Source organism: Quercus lobata, unplaced genomic scaffold (assembly GCF_001633185.2).
Source record: "Quercus lobata isolate SW786 unplaced genomic scaffold, ValleyOak3.0 Primary Assembly Scq3eQI_340, whole genome shotgun sequence".
Lineage (NCBI taxonomy): Eukaryota > Viridiplantae > Streptophyta > Magnoliopsida > Fagales > Fagaceae > Quercus > Quercus lobata.
Genome location: NW_022154894.1, coordinates 1 through 21419, shown reverse-complemented (window position 1 = coordinate 21419; position 21419 = coordinate 1). Strand labels below are relative to the sequence as shown.

The following is a 21419-nucleotide window of genomic DNA, read 5'->3' as shown; positions in this document are numbered from 1 at the left end:
ATTGATGGGGCAGAAAAGTTGATGTGAAACTTGTCACATATTGGGTCCTAATACAATCAACTATCACATGCTATCATGAGTACCATGTGGAGTCCATCTAAATTCCAAAGTGCCATTTCCTAGTTTGGGAAACAATAATTTAATAGGTAAAAATAATATCCGTTATAGGAAATTTGCATTTTGAGACCCATTATGTCACTTTGCACTACATATCATAGATGATAGAAAAGTTGCATAGTCACTATTTCATGGATTAAAAAGAGTCGTTTGAGACTTTGAGACATTAACGCTTTGACGGGACAATTGATCTTTTTTTTTTTTTTTTTGAGAAAGAAAACTTTTCACACCTAGTAATTACTTACACCTATGACCTGACCTACCCATCTTATTTGGCTGACGCAAGCTAACAAAAGAAGCAAAATGACATAAGGTGAGCATTTGGGAAGCGCATTCTGTGCTTCACATGTCTCTCTTCTCTTTTTTTTTTTATTTTTTCATGAGACATAAACAGTAAATTTAGGTATGTGAACGGTGGAATGCGCGTAAACAAGTGTATAGAGTAGTTTGAGTAATGTTGTTTGAGTGTTTTTGAGACATTAACGCTTTGAAGGGACAATTGATTTTTTTTTTTTTATGAGAAAGAAAACTTTTCACACCAAGTAATTACTTACACCTATGACCTGACCTACCCATCTTATTTGGCTGACGCAAGCTAACAAAAGAAGCAAAGTGACGTAAAGTGAGCATTTAGGAAGGGCATTTTGTGCTTCACATGTCTCTCTCTCTCTCTCTCTTTTTTTCATCAGACCTGAACAGTAAATTTAGGCATGTAAACAGTAGAATGCGCGTGAACAAATGTATAGAGGAGTTTGAGTAATGTTGTTTGAGTGTTTTTTATATACGTGTGGGTGAAAAAGTATATAAAAATGTGTGTAATGTTGTTTAAAATGTGAAAATGTGTGTTAGAACACACCTGCCAAACAGGGCCTTTGTAACACAATCCATACAAGGAAACTCTGCGCCTAAGTTGTGGATTTCAATTGTCATTCAAATTTGTTTTTTAGTAGGGCTTCCACGTATGCATTTGTGTGAGGAGAATTTGTGAGTTGGATAGTAACGGAATGGTGCTTTAAGGACTTAAATGTCCCACGTTAATTGGTTTAGAGATTAAAAGTGGTAAAAATAAAATGTAGGGACTAAAATGGAAAAAAAAAAATCAAAATGTAGGGATTAAAAATGCATTTACGCCTAATTATTTATTATGTGTTATAATAATTAGGGAATCAATTTTAGTTATATAAAATGCCACAAATCAACCACAAATTTTTTTCCCTCCATTTTGGCAATGCCATCGTCACAAATCAATTGCCACAATTTTTTTTTTTAAATTCCTCCCCAAGATTTCGGCAACTTGGTTGCCACAATTCTTTTTTTTTTTTCCCCCTCCCATTTTCAGCAACTTGGTTGCCACAATTCATATTTTCTCTCTCCTCCCTTCCCTACAATTTTGGCAACTTGGTTGCCACAATTGGTTTCCCTTTGGGCACTCCACATAGCACTAGCACTTCGGGAACTTCACACTCACTTGGGCAGCAAGAATTTCGGTTATCTCATTACCGAAATTCAATTTTTTCTCCCTCCTCCATCACATCACTTATCTTTACTCTCTCTCATACTTTTTCTTGCAATTTCGGCAACACCGTTGCCGAAATTCACTCTCTTTCCTCATTTTTCCAAATAACTTTCAACAGTACCTATATCACCAATAAACTCAATTTTTTTCAATATTCAGCTATAAGACTCGTGAATCTGTGTGAGGTCCACCACAATACAATATTATGAAGGGGGTGTGAAATTTTCAATTACTCTCTAAAATTAACACTATGTTTAAAGAAAGGGAAAAAAAATTAAGGGAATAGAATTGAAAAAAAAAAAAACCGAAGGAAAAAATAATGCTAAAAAATTATTTTATTTTTTTATTTTTTGTAAATTATAAATGAATAATTCATTAGGAAGAATTAAAAGTAATTTTACAAAAATATTCATAACTTTTTTATACTTTTACGAGGGTACAAGAGTAATCTTGTATAAAAGGTTAATCATTTCTCTTTTTTCTTTCAAATCGGACAGAAACAAAATTTGGAAAAATGTGAGGAATCCCCAGCTTCTATCAATTTTCCCATTTTCTACTTCCTCTCATCCAGTGCAACTAAACATAATATAAAAGGTTTTAACGAATATTTTGTAAGAACTTCCTCAACTACCCATGCTTGTTCACTACTTTCATCTCACATTCCCTTTTCCTTCTTCCAAACCCACAGCACACTTCAATAACTGAAGCAGAGCTCCAATTCCGCTGATTAGCACCTTTAGCCCGAGATATACACAGCTCCGTTCACCGATTTTTGTTTCCGGTGAGGCCCAAAATCAGCCCCTCCATTTGTTGGGTTTTTTTTTATATTTTTTGTTTTTTCCATGTTCCTCCATTTTTTGTATTGTGTTTACTGAGACCTTGGCTCACTTGGCTGTGAATGCTTGTTTATTTATGCCTCTTTTTTTACTCTCTACTCAAGTATAGCTTTAATGCTACTTTTTTTGTTTTTATTTTTTTTTATTTTAGAAGTTTCTCTGTCTTGTTCCTTTGTTATAGCCATGGTTTTATGAACAATGTCTACTTTGCTCTGCTGTTGGCTTGGGAAAAAAAATTATCTGTACCTAGACCATCTTTGCCGTACATACCCAACACTTGCCCCTGAGTTCTGAATAGTGTGACTTTATTTGTGGTTTCTCTTTCTCATAAGGAACAAAAAAAAGGGGTAATGTTTGACTCATCTGATGAAGGGAAAGATTCAAACCATTGCATCAAATAGTTTTTCTTCTTTCATAATTTATTTTCTTTTCAATTTTTCTTCAGTTCTAATTGATTTTTTTTTCCATGCAGATCTATTCCTTGATTCAATGGCTTCAAGTTCATCATCTTTCCCAAGTTCTTCTATTTCTTCTACTAGCAAATGGACGTATGATGTTTTCCTGAGTTTCAGTGGTGAGGACACTCGCAATACTGCTACGGACTTTATATATTATGCATTACTAGAGAAGGGCATTAACACTTTTGAGGACGATCAAAAACTTGAGAAAGGAAAAACTATTAAACCAGAACTCCTTAGAGCGATCAAAGAATCCAAATTTGCCATAGTCATTCTCTCAGAAAATTATGCATTTTCCACTTGGTGCTTAGATGAACTTGTAGAGATCATTGACTGCGAGACAAAAAAGGAAATAACAGTTTTCCCTATTTTTTACAATGTGGATCCATCTGATGTGCGAAAACAAATAGGAACTTTTTCACTTGTTAAACATGAAAAACATTTCAAGGAGAAGGTGGAAACATGGAAAGCTGCTTTGAGTCATGTGGCCGATCTTGCCGGATATCATGTAAAGAATAGGTAATTTTTATTTGAAACACACACACACACACACACACACACATATATATATACACACTAGTCATTTAACCAGTGTGATGCATGGGTTAAATTACTGAATGAGTTTGGAAGGAAAAAAAACGCATTATATTTGAGTTTATATAGTTACTATTAAGACTTTAAAAAGAAAAATAGTTAGCAACGTAGCATAGATGCGTGGAATGCTTGTGAGGAGATGGGTCGATGGCTATAACTATCCACAACAGGCATTGGAATCATTTAAAAAAAAATGTAATCATAAATAGGTAATAAATAACACTGTATAACTAAAAAAAATAAATAAAAGGACATAAGAAAATGACTTAATATTTTAAATATATATTCATAGTTAATTAGAATTTTTTTATAGAAAGTAATTAATTGATATCAAGAACATAATAAATTTAGGCCTAAAAAACTAACTGCATAAATAAAATTTTAAATTATCATTTTTTAAAAATATTTTGTGATTAATATTGAATTAGCAATGTACAAAAATCTATACAGTATACACGTCTAAGTATTACTTTAGTCTTTGTAGTATATTATATGCCCATACCAATTTAAAAGGAAACTGTGTAGATCTAACTGATAGAGTCACGTAACACAAATATTCTAATAACACTATTGGGAGGTAGTTGGAAACCAAAGCCCAAGTGAAAGATGAAATAAATAAATGAAACAAATTTAGTAAATTTTTTTTTTTGGGTATAAAATAATAAAAGTAAGGATGGAATGGTATTTTATGTGTACCTTCCAAGAAGTTGCCTTTCTGCTTAAATGCCCGTTTGTTTCAACTTTTTCAGCCCAAAAGTCACATTTTGAAATAAGCCAGCCCTTTAAGTGCATTTGGTTAGTATAAAACACAACTTTTTCCAAAAAGTTGCATTTTATACTTGTGAAGAGAATGCACAATTCCATTTTTGCCAAAAGTCTATGCACGTTTTGATATATCCGTTGGGTGAGTTGGGCAATTACCAAATTAACCCAAAGAATAAAGGATGCTCATGTCTTCGTCTACGCACAGTTCCTCATTCCTCTCAATAACAAATTTCCAAATCCAAACACAAAAAAATCTATAACAAATTCCCAAATCAGCTAAGGAAAAAAAAAAATCAATCCCTTGCAAATTAGGATTCCTCAAAATGCAAAACAAAAAAAAAAACATCAAAATATTCCTCTCAATAACAAATTTCCAAATCCAAATACTAAAAAATCTATAATAAATTCCCAAATCAGCTAAGGAAAAAAAAATCAATCCCTTGCAAATTAGAATTCCTCAAAATGCAAAACAAAAAAAAAAAAATCAGAATATAGCAAAATCTTTCAAATGGAGTTTGTACCCATTTGCGTTTGCTTTGCTTTGATCCAATCTTCCCGATCTGCTCTGCTTTGCTCTGAATCATCCTGTTTGTAAGTGGTTGAATTTAGAGAAAAAGAAAAGAATCAAGAAGATTAGGGTGAAGAATTGCATGGGTGTTGCAGACGAAGTGTTGAGAGAAAAAAAAAATGAAGAGAGGAAGAAGGAAAGCTGGAACGTTCTAGAGTTTGGAGGAAGTGGTAGGGATAAAATATGGAAAGAAGTAAAAAAAGAAAAGTGTAAGGGTACATGTGTGGAGGAGAAAAAAAGAGGGGGAAAAAAGAAGGAAAAAAAAGAAGAAAGAAATGCGGTAGTGTGTGGAGGATAAAAAAATAGGGAAAAAAGAAGAAGAATGAGAAAATGGTATCACAATATTTTCATAATAAATTTTAAGTGGTAGGTTATTATTAGCTAATAATAGTGAGAAAAAAATAATTTTTTTAGAAAGAGAAAAAAATAATTTTAATAGTACGTTCAAATTAAAATCAGTATCAATTTTTATCACAATATTTTAACAATACTTTTACAATAAAATCAGTATAAATTATCACAATACTTTCACAATAAATCAAAAGTGATAGGTTATTATTGGGAAATTATTGTGTACTCTCGGAGTACTATAAATGTGTACTCCCTCCTCTCACATAAGTGGTGGATCTCACTAATTAAATTCATGGTGGGACCCACCATTTATGTGAGAGGAGGGAGTACAATTTATGGTATTCCGGGAGTACCTAATAATTTTCCATTATTATTAGCTAATATTGGTGAGAAAAAAATAATTTCACAATATTGATTTAAGTATGAAATAAACTTCCTTATATATACATTGTCCTTTTTGGTAATTTATCCCTCAAACTGCCACTTTTATAAGCACTCAGCTTTTTCAAAAAAACATTTTTTAACAGTTTTTACCAAACACTTAGTTTTTTGAAAAAATACTTTTTCATTATGCACTTTTTGAAAATTCAACTTTTTCAAAAAGCTCAACTTCAAAAAGTTGAACCAAACTCAACAACTTAGAAGTAGCAAAACTCAACTCCCTCACGTGACTATCATCTCCTCTTCTACAACGCCACTTTTTCGTTATCTTTTTAATTCTTTCCCTTTCTTAATTCTCTTCATTCTTATCTTTTCTATGACATTCCCTCGTCTCCTTTTTTTTTTTTTTTTAATCTCTTTTTCTCTCATAGTGCTTCTGTAACTCTCTCCTATGTTTTTAATTTTTAATTTTATTTATGTTTCTTTTCCCCCACAATAAGATCATCCATTGCTTTCATTCTCATCTTCTTCTTCCTCTTCTTCTGTCAAATGCTGTAAAAGTTGAAAAATGGGAAACTATTGGGTTTGGTGGAGTCTGGACTTGTAAAGTTGAGAAGGAGAGAGACACATCAGATCATGAAATTAAGATTTTATTATTTTGGCCTTTCTATTTTTTTTTTCTTCTATGTTTTTTGTGTCTTTGTTTTACAATTGCATGGTACTTGTATCCAGTGAAACAATACAATTTTTTAAAGAGAAGTCAACTTCTGTTAGTGTTAGACAATTTTGAGGTTAATAAATATAAATAATGTGGTGTACCATCATCGCTGCCGACGGTAATTGTTCCATTTTCTTCAACAATGATTCAAGAGTACTCCTTGAAAAACAACATAATTAGTTGCCAAAATATAAAAGAAATAGTAGAAAAACAAAGGTAGATCAGAATGAAGTGATAAATAAGGACAAAAATGGCAGACCACGAAAATGCACCTCCAGTTTAGTTAGTGGTAATGACTCGGAAGCGCCAGTGATTTTCATGAACATGTTGATCACTTGCTGTATTGGCGTTGAGATTGTCAATGATTTTTTTTTAAAGACACAGGTGTGCAGTTGGAAAAGAAAAAGTGCTTGCAAATTGCAGTTTTTTTGCAGTCCGGTTATATTTATATGTACCGAGGGAAAATAATAGTATGATACAGTGTAATGATTTGTTTCTTTTGGTTGTGGTTAGTTATTTAAAATTCCAAAAGATACAATTGTTCAGTGTCTTATTTTGCAAAACGAAAAGACACAATTGTTTGGTTTTTTAAAGGCATAAATTTATGTAGCCACATGGCGCAATGAGATAAGGTCAACAAAAGGTCAAATGTTTCGACTACTACTTATCATATAGATATAGATATTCAGCTAATCCACTTTTATATATCTAACTTCATTTAAACCTTTAATTGACATATCTTTTTTTATTTATTATTTTTTGAAATAAATAAACCTTCATCAAATCTCATTTAATTTTTGTCATAGCCTATCTATTTAAATATTTTTATTTAGTCAGCAGATTCGAACACCTAATATCTACCATATTTTTCATGGGACCTATTAATTGGTCATCATATCTTGTTCTCTCTTCATTGCAGTCCTCTCTCTACAGCTATCAAAAGCATTGCGGGACTAATATCACGAAAATTGTGTCGTGAATTCTCAGAAGTTACTGAGGGCTTGATTGGAATAGAGTCTTCATTGTTGGAATTGGAGTCATATTTAGCTTTTTGGTTAAAGAATGAAGTTCGCTTTATAGGGATTTGGGCGATGGGGGGAATGGGGAAGACAACCCTCGCCGAAGTTGCCTATAAGATGTATTCTAAAGAATTTGAAGTTAGTTGTTTTATTGATAATGTTAGGGAAAAATCTGAAAAAAAAGGTTACCTATCATTGTAGAAAAATCTTATTTCTCAAATATTAAATGACACAAATTTGAATATAAAAAATAATTGTGAAGGAGAACACATGATCAAGAATATGTTACATGGTAAAAGGATTCTTCTTGTTCTTGATGATGTAAATGATTTAAACCAATTACAAAAGTTAGCTAGGAAGCGTGATTGGTTTGGTCGGGGTAGTAGAATTATCATAACAACAAGAGATAAGCACTTGTTAGAGACACATTTAATAGATCAAATGTATGAAGTTAAAGCATTGAAAAATGAAGATGCTCTTCATCTTTTTTGTTCAAAAGCTTTTAAAAACAAACTTGTCCCAGATGAATATTTAAAACTGTCCAAAGGTTTTTTGAATTATGTTGCCGGTCATCCTTTAGCTCTTATAGTTTTGGGTTCATTTTTGTATAAAAGAAGTGCTGTTGAATGGGAAAATGAGTTTGAGAAGCTCAAAGAACAACCCAAGCTAGATGTTATCCGAGTACTAAAAATAAGTTATGATGGACTTGAAAGGCAAGATCAAGAAATATTCAAAGATACTGCATGCTTCCTTAATCACGAGAAGGAAGATTATGTAGTACAAATACTAAAAAATCATCTTGGCCGCTATCTTGGATTATCCAATCTCATTGACAAATCTCTCTTGAAAATTTCTGAAAATAATGAATTGTGGATGCATGATTTAGTAGAAAATATGGGTAGGGACATAGTTCGTCAAGAGTCCCTTGAGCCTGGGGAGCGCAGTAGACTGTGGCTTTATAAGGATATTGATCATGTGTTGAAAAACAATACGGTAAGAGGTTATTTACTTGAGCTCATACCATATCTTCTTATTTAGCAAGTTGAAATATGAATAATTATGCTAATAATATATTTTGCATTTCACAAATTCCTTTTTTATTATCAGGGAACAAAAAACGTTCAAGCCATGGATATAAAGGGAGCCAAGGATACAAGTATTTATCATGAAGAAAAAGACGCATGTTGGAGGCCACAAGGGTTAGCTCCATCTGGTATTGACTGCATCTCTATGACGGAGTTATATCTAAGGGGAAATGATTTCATTTCCCTTCCTGAAAGCATCTCCCAATTCTCTAGGCTAACACATCTTTACTTGGATGGTTGCAAAGACCTCCAATCAATACCAAATATTCCATCCAAAGTTGAATTTATATGCCTAGACAATTGTACCTCACTGGGGAGATTGCCAGGATCACCAAATCATTTCCACTGGTCATCTTATAGGAGTTTCACTGTCCAGTGTTTCAACTGCTTCGAATTGGCTAACAATATTCAAAACTTAAGTAACACGTTTCAGGTATCTCTCTCTCTCTCTAATCTCTGTGTGTTTTCTAAATATCGCCTGTCTCTGTCTCTGTCTATGTGTTGGGTTTTATTTATTTAGCCCCAAGATCATGGTTTGCATATTTCAGGGACAAAGTAGTCAACAAGTTCCAAAAGGTTATATTATTCCTGGAAGGGAAATTCCGAAGTGGTTTGAAAAAGCAAACATATCTGATACTTTAGTGGCCTCTCGTTGTTATTCATCTGTGGGACCCACTATAATAAAAAAAGTGAAGATACAATTGCCTGGGTCTGGGTCAGGGTCAGGGTGTGATGAGTGGTGGGGAATTGTTTTGTGCATTGTTTTTAAACCCACCGAGGAGCGTAATCATGATTACCAACTGGACTATCTCTTTGAAGTGGATGAATGCCTAATGACTTATTACGCATTTGGACTTGGAGACCCTACTTTTTTTATTAAAATTACGGCAGAATATGGAGGGGAATGGTCTCGTACATATTATATGTCAGAATATGTTAAAGTGGAATCGCATCATCTTTGGCTGCATAGTCTGTCCAAGGAATGTTTACTTCCAACAGAGATTGATAATAAGCGATTCCATGAAGTTGAGCTTGAAATAGAGACCGGGCGCATGGAGGTGGAGAAAATTGGGCTTCGTGTGGTATAAAAGCAAGACATTGAAGATCCCAATTGAGATGCTTTCTTCAGTTGGTGATGAAATCTAGGGTTTGAAGATCCCAACCAAAATATGCGAAGCCCATGATGAGGATGATGGGGAATTCTTTTCTTCACTTCTTTTACCTGTGAGTTATCAACTTTCTTCTTCTTTTTTTTGGCTAAGCATATGTGTAATGCTCTGTTAAACTTCTACTAATATTCAAATGCATATTGAGATTTCTTGTCCCCCTGTAACGGTTTTTTTGTAATTCTTTGTTACTGTTCGACGTATATAATAATGTTTTCTTTTTTCCTTACCGGCTCCGGCATTTGGGTCTGTGGTTCATGCTGAAGAAATTTACAAAAGACACCTTGCCTTGTTCAGATGTTGATTTTCCTCAATGATTTGCACACCTACGTATAATTGAAGTTAGATAAACGAAGGCCTGTTTGTTCTTTCTCTAAAAGGAGCAGCAATAGAAGTGTTCCCATCATCCGTTGGACGTTTGACTGCCCTTCAGGAGTTAAATCTAAGTGATTGCAAAAATCTTGTGTCTTCCTAGCAACATTTGTAGTTTGAAGATGCTAAAAAATCTTCATCTTTTTGAATGCTCAAAATTTGTCAACTTGCCAGAGAATCTAAGGAATCTTGAAAGCCTGTTTAATCTTTCTCTAAGAGGAATAGCAATAGAATTGTTGCCATCTTCCGTTGGACGTTTGACTGCCCTTCGGCATTTGAATTTAAGTGATTGCGAAAATCTTTTGTGTCTTCCTGAAAGCATCTCCCAACTCTCTAGAATTACAAGGCTCAACTTGGATGGTTGCAAGAGGCTTCGATGGTTACCAGATATTCGGTCACAAGATTGTAATATAAATGTAAACAACTGTACCACACTGGAGAGATTCCCAGAAAGCCCAAAAAATTGTCCCTTCTGGTGTCGTCACTTTGATTTCTGTGTCGCGTGTGTCAATTGCTTCAATATTCAATTCTGTGTCAAGGTATTTCTCTCTCTGTTTTCTAAATATCATGTACTTGGGAAATTACCTAATACTCTTCTTCAGTATATATCTATCTATTTAGCTATCTCTGTCTGTGTGTTGGTTTTAATTTTTTATTATTATTATTTTTTATAATGTAATTTTCAACATCACGCTTTGTATATTTCAGGGACTAACAAGTGGTAAATTAGTGGGGAGATTACCTTACGTTCTTCCTGTAAAACAAATTCCAAATGGATTTGAAAAGGCCAACATACGTGATAGTTCAGTTTTGGCATCTCCAAGTTTCCACAGATGCGATTATTCAGTGAACATGCAATTGCCACGGTCGGGGTTTGATGAGTTGTGGGCAATTCTTTTGTGCGTTGTTTTTGTACCCTGCGAGCATTATAATCACTCACATTATCTGATTGAAATCAAATCGAATAAAGTATGGTTTCAACGTATTGCGTCAGAATATGGTAAAATTGAATCGCATCACCTTGCGCTGAGCCTGCACTATTTGAATTTCTTCGATCTGGAAACCCCTGGCTGGTCTATTGATGAGAAGGGATTCCATGAAGTTGAGTTTACAAGCTACCGGGAGCGTGGAGGTGGAGACAGTAGGGTTCCGTTTGTTAAACAAGCAAGACATCACATCAAAGACTCGGATGATTGGGAGGAAGTCTGGGACGATGGGACACGGGCATAGATTGTGAGGAATCCAGTCAAGAGAATTTTTTTCCTCATCTTTTACCTGTGAGTTATCATCTTTCTTCCTACCATTATATAATCTAGTTGTTTCCTTCTTCTTTTTTTGGGACATATACTAGCATTTCTTTTTCTGTTAATTTTATGTTATTTTGGGCTAAGTATATGTAATGCTCTGTTAAACTTCTACTACTATACAAATGCATATTGAGATTTCTTGTCCCTCTGTTAACGGTTTGTTGTAATTCTTGTTTTTCTTTTTCTCCAACAGTCCGACATATATAATAATGTTTTCTTTTTTCCTTACTGGCATTTGGGACTATGATTCATATTGATTTACAAAAGTCTCCTAGCTCGGCTCCTTAGATGTTGATTTTGCTCTATGATTTGCACACTTACATGTAATTGAAGTTAGAAAAAGAAAAGTAATGAAAAAGTGAATTGAAGTTTGCAAAACTTTTTTCTGTTTGGTAATCAAAGAATGAGAAGTGAATAAATATTACAATTTTTCAATGGTATTGTGTTATAATTTGTACAATGAATTTGCTGTATTTAGCACGCACCAACACTTCCTTTGGGTTTTCATCATATCATCTTTTGGTGCAAAGGACGTGTGTTTGTATATCCTAGGGGATAGAATGCAGAAACTAGCAACCCCACAACCAGCATCCATAATGTGAACTATCCTGCAGACATAGGTCAACTGTCTCACTGGTAGTCATGTTTCTTTAACCTGTTTTGTCAGTTATTAAGTTTCCAGTCAAAAAGATAATTTGGACTTGTCTTTTCAGGCTTATCAAAGAGTTTGACAGAAAAGCCAAGGATTTGGAGAGTAGAAATGATCCGGACACTAACAAGATGCTGAATGAGAAAAAACAGTCAATGGTTAGTTGTTAACTTTATTTCTATTTAGCCTTAGATACTATAGATTTTATCCTTTTTTTTTTTTTTTTGAGTCAGTTTATTATATCTTTCTTTCCAAGTGCACTGAATGATTTTCATACTTTATGCAGATCAAAGAGTTGAATTCATATGTTGCTCTTAAAAAGCAGTAAGTTAGCATCTGTCAGAATTTACCATTATTTCAATTCTTAAAGCAGCAGAAGATAATTTTAGGCACCTACAATACATCTGACATGTCATAAACTCTATTTTTAGCGTTGTTATTTTCTTACTATTAGGTTTTTTTAATGCTTTTTGTTGCTCCCTTTGTCCCAAACCATTTTTTGTGTGTCCCAAATTGAGTGCCAAATCATAGAAAACCAAGCATTAAATGATCACTTTTCGGTATTATCCTCTATCAAATAAAATTAAATGCATAAAAGAAGCCAGTTCAAATTGGTGACATTCATTTTTTCTTATATTGTTTTACAACGAAGATATTTCTTAATTTCACTGTTTGTCTTGGTGATGGAAGCCCTTGGGAGAATGTTGGATAAGGCTGTCCATGATGGTCACATGTCAGGTTTTGATGTGGGTTGTTTAGAGGGAAGATCTTTGGAGGTGTCCCATTTGCTCTTTGCGGACGACACTTTAATTTTTTGTGATGCTGATTTGGATCAGGTTTTGTTTCTCCGTATGATTCTCATTTGGTTTGAGGCGGTTTCTGGTCTGAAGATAAATTTAGGCAAGTCAGAGCTGGTTCCTATTGGTATGGTGCATAATCTTGACTTATTGTTGAATGTCCTTGGTTGTAAACAAGGTACCCTTTCAATGAAATATTTAGGCCTTCCTTTGGGAGCTAAATGTAAGGATAAATCAATTTGGAACCCAATTCTGGAGAAGATAGAACGGAGATTAGCAGGATGGAAACGTTTGTACTTATCCAAGGGAGGTAGAGTCACTTTAATTAAAAGCACTCTATCTAACTTACCCACATATTTTCTATCTTTATTTCCTATTCCTGCTTCTGTGGCTAACAGAATTGAGAAACTACAGAGGGATTTTTTATGGGGTGGCATTGGTGATGAACCAAAATCCCATTTGGTCAAATGGGCTACTGTTTGCACTCCCATTGCTTCGGGTGGTTTAGGGCTAAGAAAGGTAAGACTTTTTAATGAAGCTCTACTTGGGAAGTGGCTATGGAGATTTAGGATGGAGAGGGCTGCTCTTTGGAGGCAAGTGATAGCTGTGAAATATGGTTGTGAATGGGGTAGTTGGTGTACTAGGCCTACTAACGGTCCATATGGTGTTGGCTTGTGGAAAAATATTAGTCGGGGGTGGCCTACTTTCTCTCGACACATTCTATATGAGATTGGGGAGAAATTTTGGCAAGACCGTTGGTGTGGTGAAACTTCTCTTGCAGTCACCTATCCTGAATTGTTTAGATTCTGCCGAGATCAAGAGGTTAGTGTGGCTGAGGTTATGAAGTTTGATAACGGAATCCTGTTTTGGGATGTAAGTTTCTTTAGGGGTGTGCATGCTCGGGAACTAGAGGCACTGGCCAGTTTCATGGATACCATATATGGTGTGTCGGTTAGAGGGCTTGGTGAGGATAAAATGTGCTGGAAATCTGTTAGAGAGAAGGGCTTCACAGTTAGGGATTATTACAATCTCTTAGTGGGCCCTAATGACTATTGTTTTCCTTGGAAAAGCATTTGGAAGCAGAAGATTCCTTCTCGAGTAGCTTTCTTTGTTTGGACTGTTGCTTTAGGGAAATGCTTAACGATTGACAATTTACGAAGAAGGAAGGTTTGGATATTAGACTGGTGCTACATGTGCAAGTGTAATGGGGAATCGGTTGATCATCTTTTTCTTCATTGTCCGGTTGCAATGGATATGTGGGCTATGGTGTTCGGGTTGTTTGGAGTGAGTTGGGTTATGCCGCAATATGTAGTGGGGCTTCTAGCATGTTGGCAAGGCAGTTTTGGCCGTCATCGAAATGGGTATATATGGCTTATGGTTCCCCATTGCTTATTGTGGTGCCTTTGGAGGGAGAGAAATAGTCGGTGCTTTGAAGATAAGGAGAGATCCATATCAGATTTGAAGCAATTTTTCTTTAGAACATTAATGGATTGGTTGGCTGCTTTGCGGAACCAATCCTTTCCTTCCTTTCTTGATTTCTTAGATTCTTGTAATTTTTGTTCTTGATTGTTTGATCCTTTGTACACTCCCTGTGTACTAGGGTGTTCCATTTTTTGAGATCAATAAACTTTTACTTATCAAAAAAAAAATTCACTGTTAATATATCATGTTTCAATGCATTAAGTTTCTTAAATTTTGTGCTTTATCAAACCTGACACATAATTTGGGTTTTATATTCATAGTGGAATCCATACACACTGCCAACCTCTCCATAGTTAATTGGTTGGCAAATGCCTCAAAGTTACAATTAGATGATAGAATTTGGCAATCATTTCTTGAAAAAACATTATTTTTGCTGCTTAAAGTGGGGGTTGCACCTATTGTGAAAAAGATGAGGGGAAGTAGCATAAAATGGCTAGACCTTGTGCAATGAAGACGTAATTAATGCACCAATAAGAAGAAGTGATTTGATCATGTTGAAGGAGCAAAATGGGTTAGAGAGAGGCAAAGAATAACATCAGTACAATTAGCGAAGAAGGAAATGATAAATAGAATGGAGTGCTATTAGATTAAATATAGTTAAATATGGTAGGATAGAGAAAAAGATACATGTGCTGACCCTCGATAATGAAGGATTGATGGAGTTGGCCCCAATTAGTTGGGACCAATACTTGGCCTAGTTATCTTTGGTTGGGTATTTATTGGAAGAGTTAAGATATTGGATTGTCTTTTGGTCGATGTTGCTTCTTAATCTGGATGAGTCAAGATGCTTTTGTCTAACACTTGTCAAGAAGTCATATTTTGTATGACATTCATCTGAAACTCATTGGCTCATGTGTTAGTGACATCATTTATTTTGTTTTCAAATCTTTTGCACCACTGAATAGTTGCTTGAATGCTTCCGATTCTTTTCTTAAGATTTTTTTTCAATTTGTTGTGGATACAGATATGCGTCCAATCTTGAAAACAAGCGAATTGATCTCTTTGATGGGGGCACGGAAGGATATGGTGAAGATAATGTCTTGCTAGCATCAAGTAAGTGTACATCTTTCTCATTAATGTGCTAATTTTCAATTATGTGTCTACTACTATTGGCAGCCTTTCATGCTAAAATAAGAGTTAATTATAGGTTTAAATAGTCACAAAACCCTATGGCTGATGCATTTTTGTTGTAATGCTTGGATGATTAAGGATACCTGATAAACACATTTCTATCTGGTTCTGGATTTGCTGTGGAATTTTGTCTAATAGAAATAATTATAATAGTTTCTGTATCAAATGAAAAGATGCCTGATTCACATTCCTCACAGTGAAGTTGGTTTGGGTAGCTAGTTTAGTGATTCATTGTAATATGCATTACAGATGGAGTTACCATTGATGGCTGCAAGTAACTCTTTAATCCCCTAAGTACTTGCCAATTTGATGGCTTTAATCTTGCTGAATGATATATCATTGATTTTATAGTTAAGGCTTTTATTTTATCTTTGAGAATATCATTGGATGTAATGTAGTGAGTGTTGTGCACACACACATGACAAGTTAAGATAGAAATGACAATATAAAAATGTCAGTCTCATACTCTCATTGGTATCGTGAAATCAGAGTCACAGTAATATTACACATCAAATACCTTTTTGATGGTTCAGAAATTGTAAATTGCCATTTCTAATGTAACCAATGCATACCTTTAAGTTTAATCTGGAATCATGCCCTGTGTTTGATATATTTCATACCAATTTATGTTACGTCAAGTACTTTATATGTTAAATGTTTGTCAATTACGAAGTATATTTAATGTTGAGGCAGTGGCTATATGTCAGCAGCCATGACAAATCAACAGCTAGTAGATAGTGGAAACCAGATGATGGATGAGACTGATCAAGCCATTGAGAGGTCAAAAAAGGTTGGATTATCTTTGATGATCATTTTGTTATGAAATAAGTTTATTTATTTTGGCAAGTTGGAAATGGATAAGTTTCATAAGCTATTTTGAAATGTGATCATGGTTTCCTCTGTCTTATTAATGGAAAATCTTAACTAAAACTAACTCATGTACTTCATATCCCCACCCCCTGCCTCTAAAGAGTAAGAAAATCTAAAATTAGTTTTACTGTTTTTAAATTATGGAATCATTGCAAAAGAAAAATAATTTCTGTATCTCCATGTTTGTGGTTGACTGTTCAAGACACTGTCAATGTTGGAACAGAGACTGCAGCAGCACTCAAGGCTCAGGTGTGTAATTTTTCTGCTTTAAAAAAATGGATTCCATGGAAGTTTATTAAGTCATATCAAATTTAACTTTCCCTCTCTCTCTCTTCTACAATTTTTCTTTTGTTTTGTTTAATCTTTCAAAAATTTTCCTTGCCATGGAACTAAAGAAATCTATTATATTTATGTTTAGACTGAACAAATGAGTCGGGTTGTTAATGAGCTGGACTCTATCCATTTCTCGATCAAGAAAGCTTCTCAACTTGTGAAGGAACTTGGTAGGCAGGTCAATCTCTAAAAGTATCTTCTTCTTTTTCTTGTCATATATTGACTATTAGTTGTTTCGTATTTTACTTACCTTGTTTATTTCATTAGGTTGCAACTGATAAGTGTATTATGGCATTACTCTTCCTTATTGTTGTTAGAGTCATTGCCATCATTATTGTTAAGGTAATATTATTATCTTTCATTTTCTAAATATTTGATTCTGCTATTGCCATCTGATAACAAATTGGAATCAAATCCATGACATCCCTTTAGTATATAGATCTGGCTTCATTGTTGTGAATACTAGGTCTTCCCCCCCCAAAAAAAAAAAACCATTTTTGTGGCTGTGGAGACCCACATGCCTATTGTTTTTAAATGTGTCTAACTATATATATAGTATTGCCTAACCTATTTTTATGCTTCAATTGGGGCTTTTATAAGCAAGCTGATCTCAGGTTGACCTTGTTTGGTTAACCCTTATTTGCTTAAAAGCTGCAGGAAGAGACTTTTATAATGCCAAATGGTGTAGTGAATCTAAGTCATTTTTTGCTTGCCCAATTAAAAAGTAAAAGAATCTAATTCAGTATATCCTTTTCATTTACAAATCATAGTAACTCCACTAAATAAAAAGAAAAGAAGAAGACAAACACAGTGCATGTGGGTGTAGAAGAGTTAATCTAATTGTTGTCAGAGTTTCATGTTCGTTGGTAATGCACAGATTGCAACTTGTTGTCATCTTTAGGAGAAGTTCAATTCCTTTTCCTTCTGAATTGATTTCTTGTCCACCACATTTGTAGAGGGAAACAATAATTTGAATTTTCTTATTTCAGTTGGATATAGTTTGATGAATGCTACAGACTGATCATAAAATTGGTGGAGATCGGCTTCAGTTGAAAACCAGTAAAATTTAGACATATTTATGTGAAAATAAAAAAAGTTGGAACTTACAGATTTTTTGGAACTTAACTACTTAAGTTGCATATAATTTTGAGTTCAAGGATGAATCGCTTGGTTGTTTCCATAACTGTATTGTCCAGAAAGTATCTATTTCAATGCCTTTAAGATATATATATATATATATATATATTTTCTTTGGGGGGGGGGGGTGTGGAGATAACCTTCTGGAGCTTCTATATTATTCATATCAACAACATGTCTTAAACCTTGCATAGTGAGTTGGTGTCTTAATCACCAAGAACATTCCATGTCTTTGCAGTCTCATGTGACTGTCAAGAGCCATTAGCTTGTGAAAGAGCTGGCGGTATAACGCTGCATTGCCCATTTCTTTCAATTTGCTTAAATTTTTTTTTTGTGAATTATTTATTCTTATGTCTCAGCTCGTGAACCCAAACAACAAGGACATCAAGGATATTCCAGGATTAGCCCCACCAGCAATGACTCGGAAATTACTTTGGAGTGCTAGTTAAAAATTTAGACATGGTTCATCTAATGAGATTGTGATGATGATTTGTCATCTTATTGGATGGAATAGCTTAGCTTGTGATGCTGTTGGTGGCACCTGTTTTATAGAGCTAGTCTACTTGAGTATGGATTTCATTCTAGTGATTTTTCTGCAGAGTGGTCAAACTTTCCCAAACGATAGTCTCTCAAACAACTGCTGGGATTCATTAGCGTCAATTGGAAGTGGTCTGTTTGATTACTTCTTCCCGACTGAAAAATCATTCCTATTTGAGGGAAACTAAAAAATGTGTAGATTGTGTTGGTTCACACCATGTATTTGCTACACTTGTAAGATATTTGATCTACACTTCATAATTTATTTATATTTTTTTTGGGAAAAAATTTTGTTATTTACTATTTATTTTGAGATATTATATCAGCTATTTTTTTGATAGTTATAACAATGAGGAGAAATTCAAACCATGGTTCTCATAAGAGTAGTTAATGTCACTAAATCACAAGGCTCTTGGTATATCTCATGCATTGTTGATTCCATGATGTTCTATATTTTGTCTTCATCGATACAACCCAAGGTTGATTTATATGGTGGATTTATAACTAAAGTACATAGTTGCTAGTTTAAATGTTCTGTGGAAAGTCCCAAAAAAAAAAAAGCTTTGTAGAATGATCAAAATATGATAGGAAATTTTTTTCTTCTAAACATGAGAATATGAGCACCCCCAACAATGGAAAACAGGTAGGAAATTACGTATTGGAAATGCTGGTCAAACATGTTGGAGGTGTGCATTGTGAAATAATGCAAACTAATACTTCTTACAACCGTGGTATTTATCCCAACATTGACCAAGGAAATCACTGCTGTAATATTTTTTCCATTAGGCAAAGACAATTTACGGTAAGTGGCTATGGCTGTTTGGTTAACATACATGCCTCAAATCCCATGGAATATGGATGGCTCTAAATTCAAAATGACTATTAATCATCGTGTTAAGTGTTGATTAACGGTGCAATTTTTCACTAGTACAAAATGTACAAGAGAATAGCAATTCTTTTCGACAAGCAAATCTCTTTCTCAAGTAAAACAAGGTGTATGCCAATTTCTCAAGTAAAACACGGTGTATGCCAACTTTTGCGGGAGATTTCTTTGAATTGGTGGTTTCACCATAAATATCATTTAATTTTTAATTATTTTTTTTTTAATCCAACTTGAGTACATGATTATTGATTAAGCTATATAACACTTTTAGGATTGATTTTTTTTTTTTTGGTCGGACAAGTTTGAACTTGTTTGGAAACTACTCCTCCAAAATGCGTTGGATAGGGATGGCAATGGGGCGGGGCGGGGCCGAAGGATGAGATCTTCGCCCCCGCCCCGCATGGATTTTTCTTGCCCCATCCCCGCCCCGCATGACGGGGAAAATTTCTTACCCCATCCCCGCCCCTTAAGGCCCCCCGAAGCCCCGCCCTACACCGTAAAACTTTATTTCTTGTTAATTTTCCCTACAACTATTACCATTTTTTCAAATAAAATGACATGTTTCAATAATAAAAATATACTTAAAATTATAAATAAATTTATCCTATCAAATTAAACTAATTTTTAGCAAAAACTAAATAATATTATCTAAATGTTTAACAAGACAATATCACAACAAAAATCTCATAACATGATAAAATAAAATTTTAACAAACTTAAAGAAATGGTGTTGTTAAGCAGCCAAATGCCCACATAAAATTACAAAAACAATGACACAGACACATATTTAGAGCCACAGACCCGTAACTCATTAAAAAAAATTATATTATGTTCATGATGAAAAGTAAGTTGAGAAATACCGTATGAATCATGAATGAAATCATCAATTCAATAGTATATAAATTTGTTTCCAATAAAGACAAAAAAAAAAAAAAAAAAAAAAAAAAAAAAAAAAGTTAAAATTGGTACCTTATTTCCAACTTTGCTAGAGAGAAAAAAGAGGTAGAGCCACGTTAGGTAGAATAAAATAAGCTGATAATATTTTTGTTTAAATAGTAGGAATTTAGGGTAGAATAAAATTACAATTTAACCCTTATTAATGAGGGGCGGGACGGGGATGGGTGGGGCCAGGCGGGGCAGGGTGGGTCTAAAAAGTGTAAACCCATCCCCGCCCAGCCCCGTGGTGTGGGTCTAAAATCTCGCCCCATCCCCACCCCACCACCTTTGCGGGGCGGGGAAAACCCCCACGGGACGAAGTGGGGAGGGGCGGGTCAAGCGGGGCGGGGAAAAATTGCCATCCCTAACGTTGGACCTAGTAATCTACTCCAAGTCTCATAACTATTATGTGCTATTTCATAAGATCCATCAATATATATTAAATCACATGATTTATTAAATAATTTAAGGATAATGTTTAGTTACAAAATTAGATGTAGCTTAAGGCTACAATTTTACTTAATAAAATAGACATTATTATATATTTTGAAAATTTAATCATTGAATTGCGTGTTCTTTACTTTCTTAATACACATGTAAAATTTTATGTCAATCGGATATTATTTACTATATGATATATAAGCTTATATTTTATGCATAATTTTAAATTATAAAAATTTGCAATTTAAACAATTTATTGATAACATAACTATTGATATTCAATTTTCTAGAAATTTTGCAAGTATAGAGAATATAATAAGAAGATGTAATTCAGTGGACTTGCCAAAATTTACCTTCAATAAAAAAATATTGAGTGAGGTTGTAGTCTTAGGTTACAACCAATTTTATAGCTAAATTTTATCCATAATTTAAACAAGGCATGGGACTATAAGCACTTAGTAATCTGTTGGTTTGGAAAAAAAATTTGTCATTCTTTTCTTATATAAAAGAAAAATCGTGAATACAATTTTTACCCCTTCAAAAATTTATGCAAATTCTATATAATTAAATTATAATTGAGATTATATCATTTGACTTAATTATGCAAATTATTAATAATTAAATTATAATTGAGATTACATCATATGACCTAATTAAATAGACTTATTTTCATTATAAACTTATAAAATTAGATTTATAAAACTAGAAAGATGGCAAGCATTTTTTTTAAAAAAATTTGCAATGGTATTATAATATCCATCTTAAAATCTATGTTCCTTTCTTAATGGGTATGAAGAAAAATGACATTTTTACTCCAAATGGATAAGTTATATTTTCATCAATAAGTTAAAAATAATAATTTGAACTTAGATAGTCCGTGTCTCAAATAGAGACCACATATATAATTAAGCTTGTTAACCAAACAAAAAAAAAAAAAAAAACACTCAAGTTTAATTTTGCATCATTTTTA

The 21419-nt window shown here is 33.8% G+C and overlaps 2 protein-coding genes across 9 annotated transcripts; both read left to right on the top strand.

The window, feature by feature from the left end:
* Positions 1-2958: 2958 nt before the first annotated feature.
* On the top strand, positions 2959-9496 carry LOC115973565 (TMV resistance protein N-like). Its single transcript, XM_031093827.1, has 5 exons — positions 2959-3446; positions 7224-7461; positions 7672-8316; positions 8431-8841; positions 8957-9496. Exons 1-5 carry the CDS (start codon positions 2959-2961, stop codon positions 9494-9496), a joined length of 2322 nt encoding a protein of 773 aa, XP_030949687.1.
* Positions 9110-18504, top strand: LOC115973567 (novel plant SNARE 11-like). 8 transcript variants are annotated; one of them, XR_004087774.1, is made up of 11 exons: positions 9123-9632; positions 9841-10485; positions 10655-11223; positions 11967-12060; positions 12189-12226; positions 15146-15234; positions 16020-16102; positions 16375-16431; positions 16601-16685; positions 16783-16857; positions 18012-18036. XR_004087774.1 is itself a non-coding variant. In XM_031093830.1 (11 exons), exons 4-11 carry the CDS (start codon positions 12034-12036, stop codon positions 18099-18101), a joined length of 552 nt encoding a protein of 183 aa, XP_030949690.1. In that variant the 5' UTR covers positions 9136-9632; positions 9841-10485; positions 10655-11223; positions 11967-12033; the 3' UTR covers positions 18102-18502. The 8 variants fall into 8 exon arrangements, 7 of the variants coding, with proteins under 7 accessions (XP_030949689.1, XP_030949688.1, XP_030949693.1 ...); XM_031093830.1 differs by having other exon boundaries at positions 9136-9632; positions 16601-16693; positions 18012-18502; XM_031093831.1 differs by having other exon boundaries at positions 9140-9632; positions 16023-16102; positions 16601-16693; positions 18012-18502.
* Positions 18505-21419: the final 2915 nt, after the last annotated feature.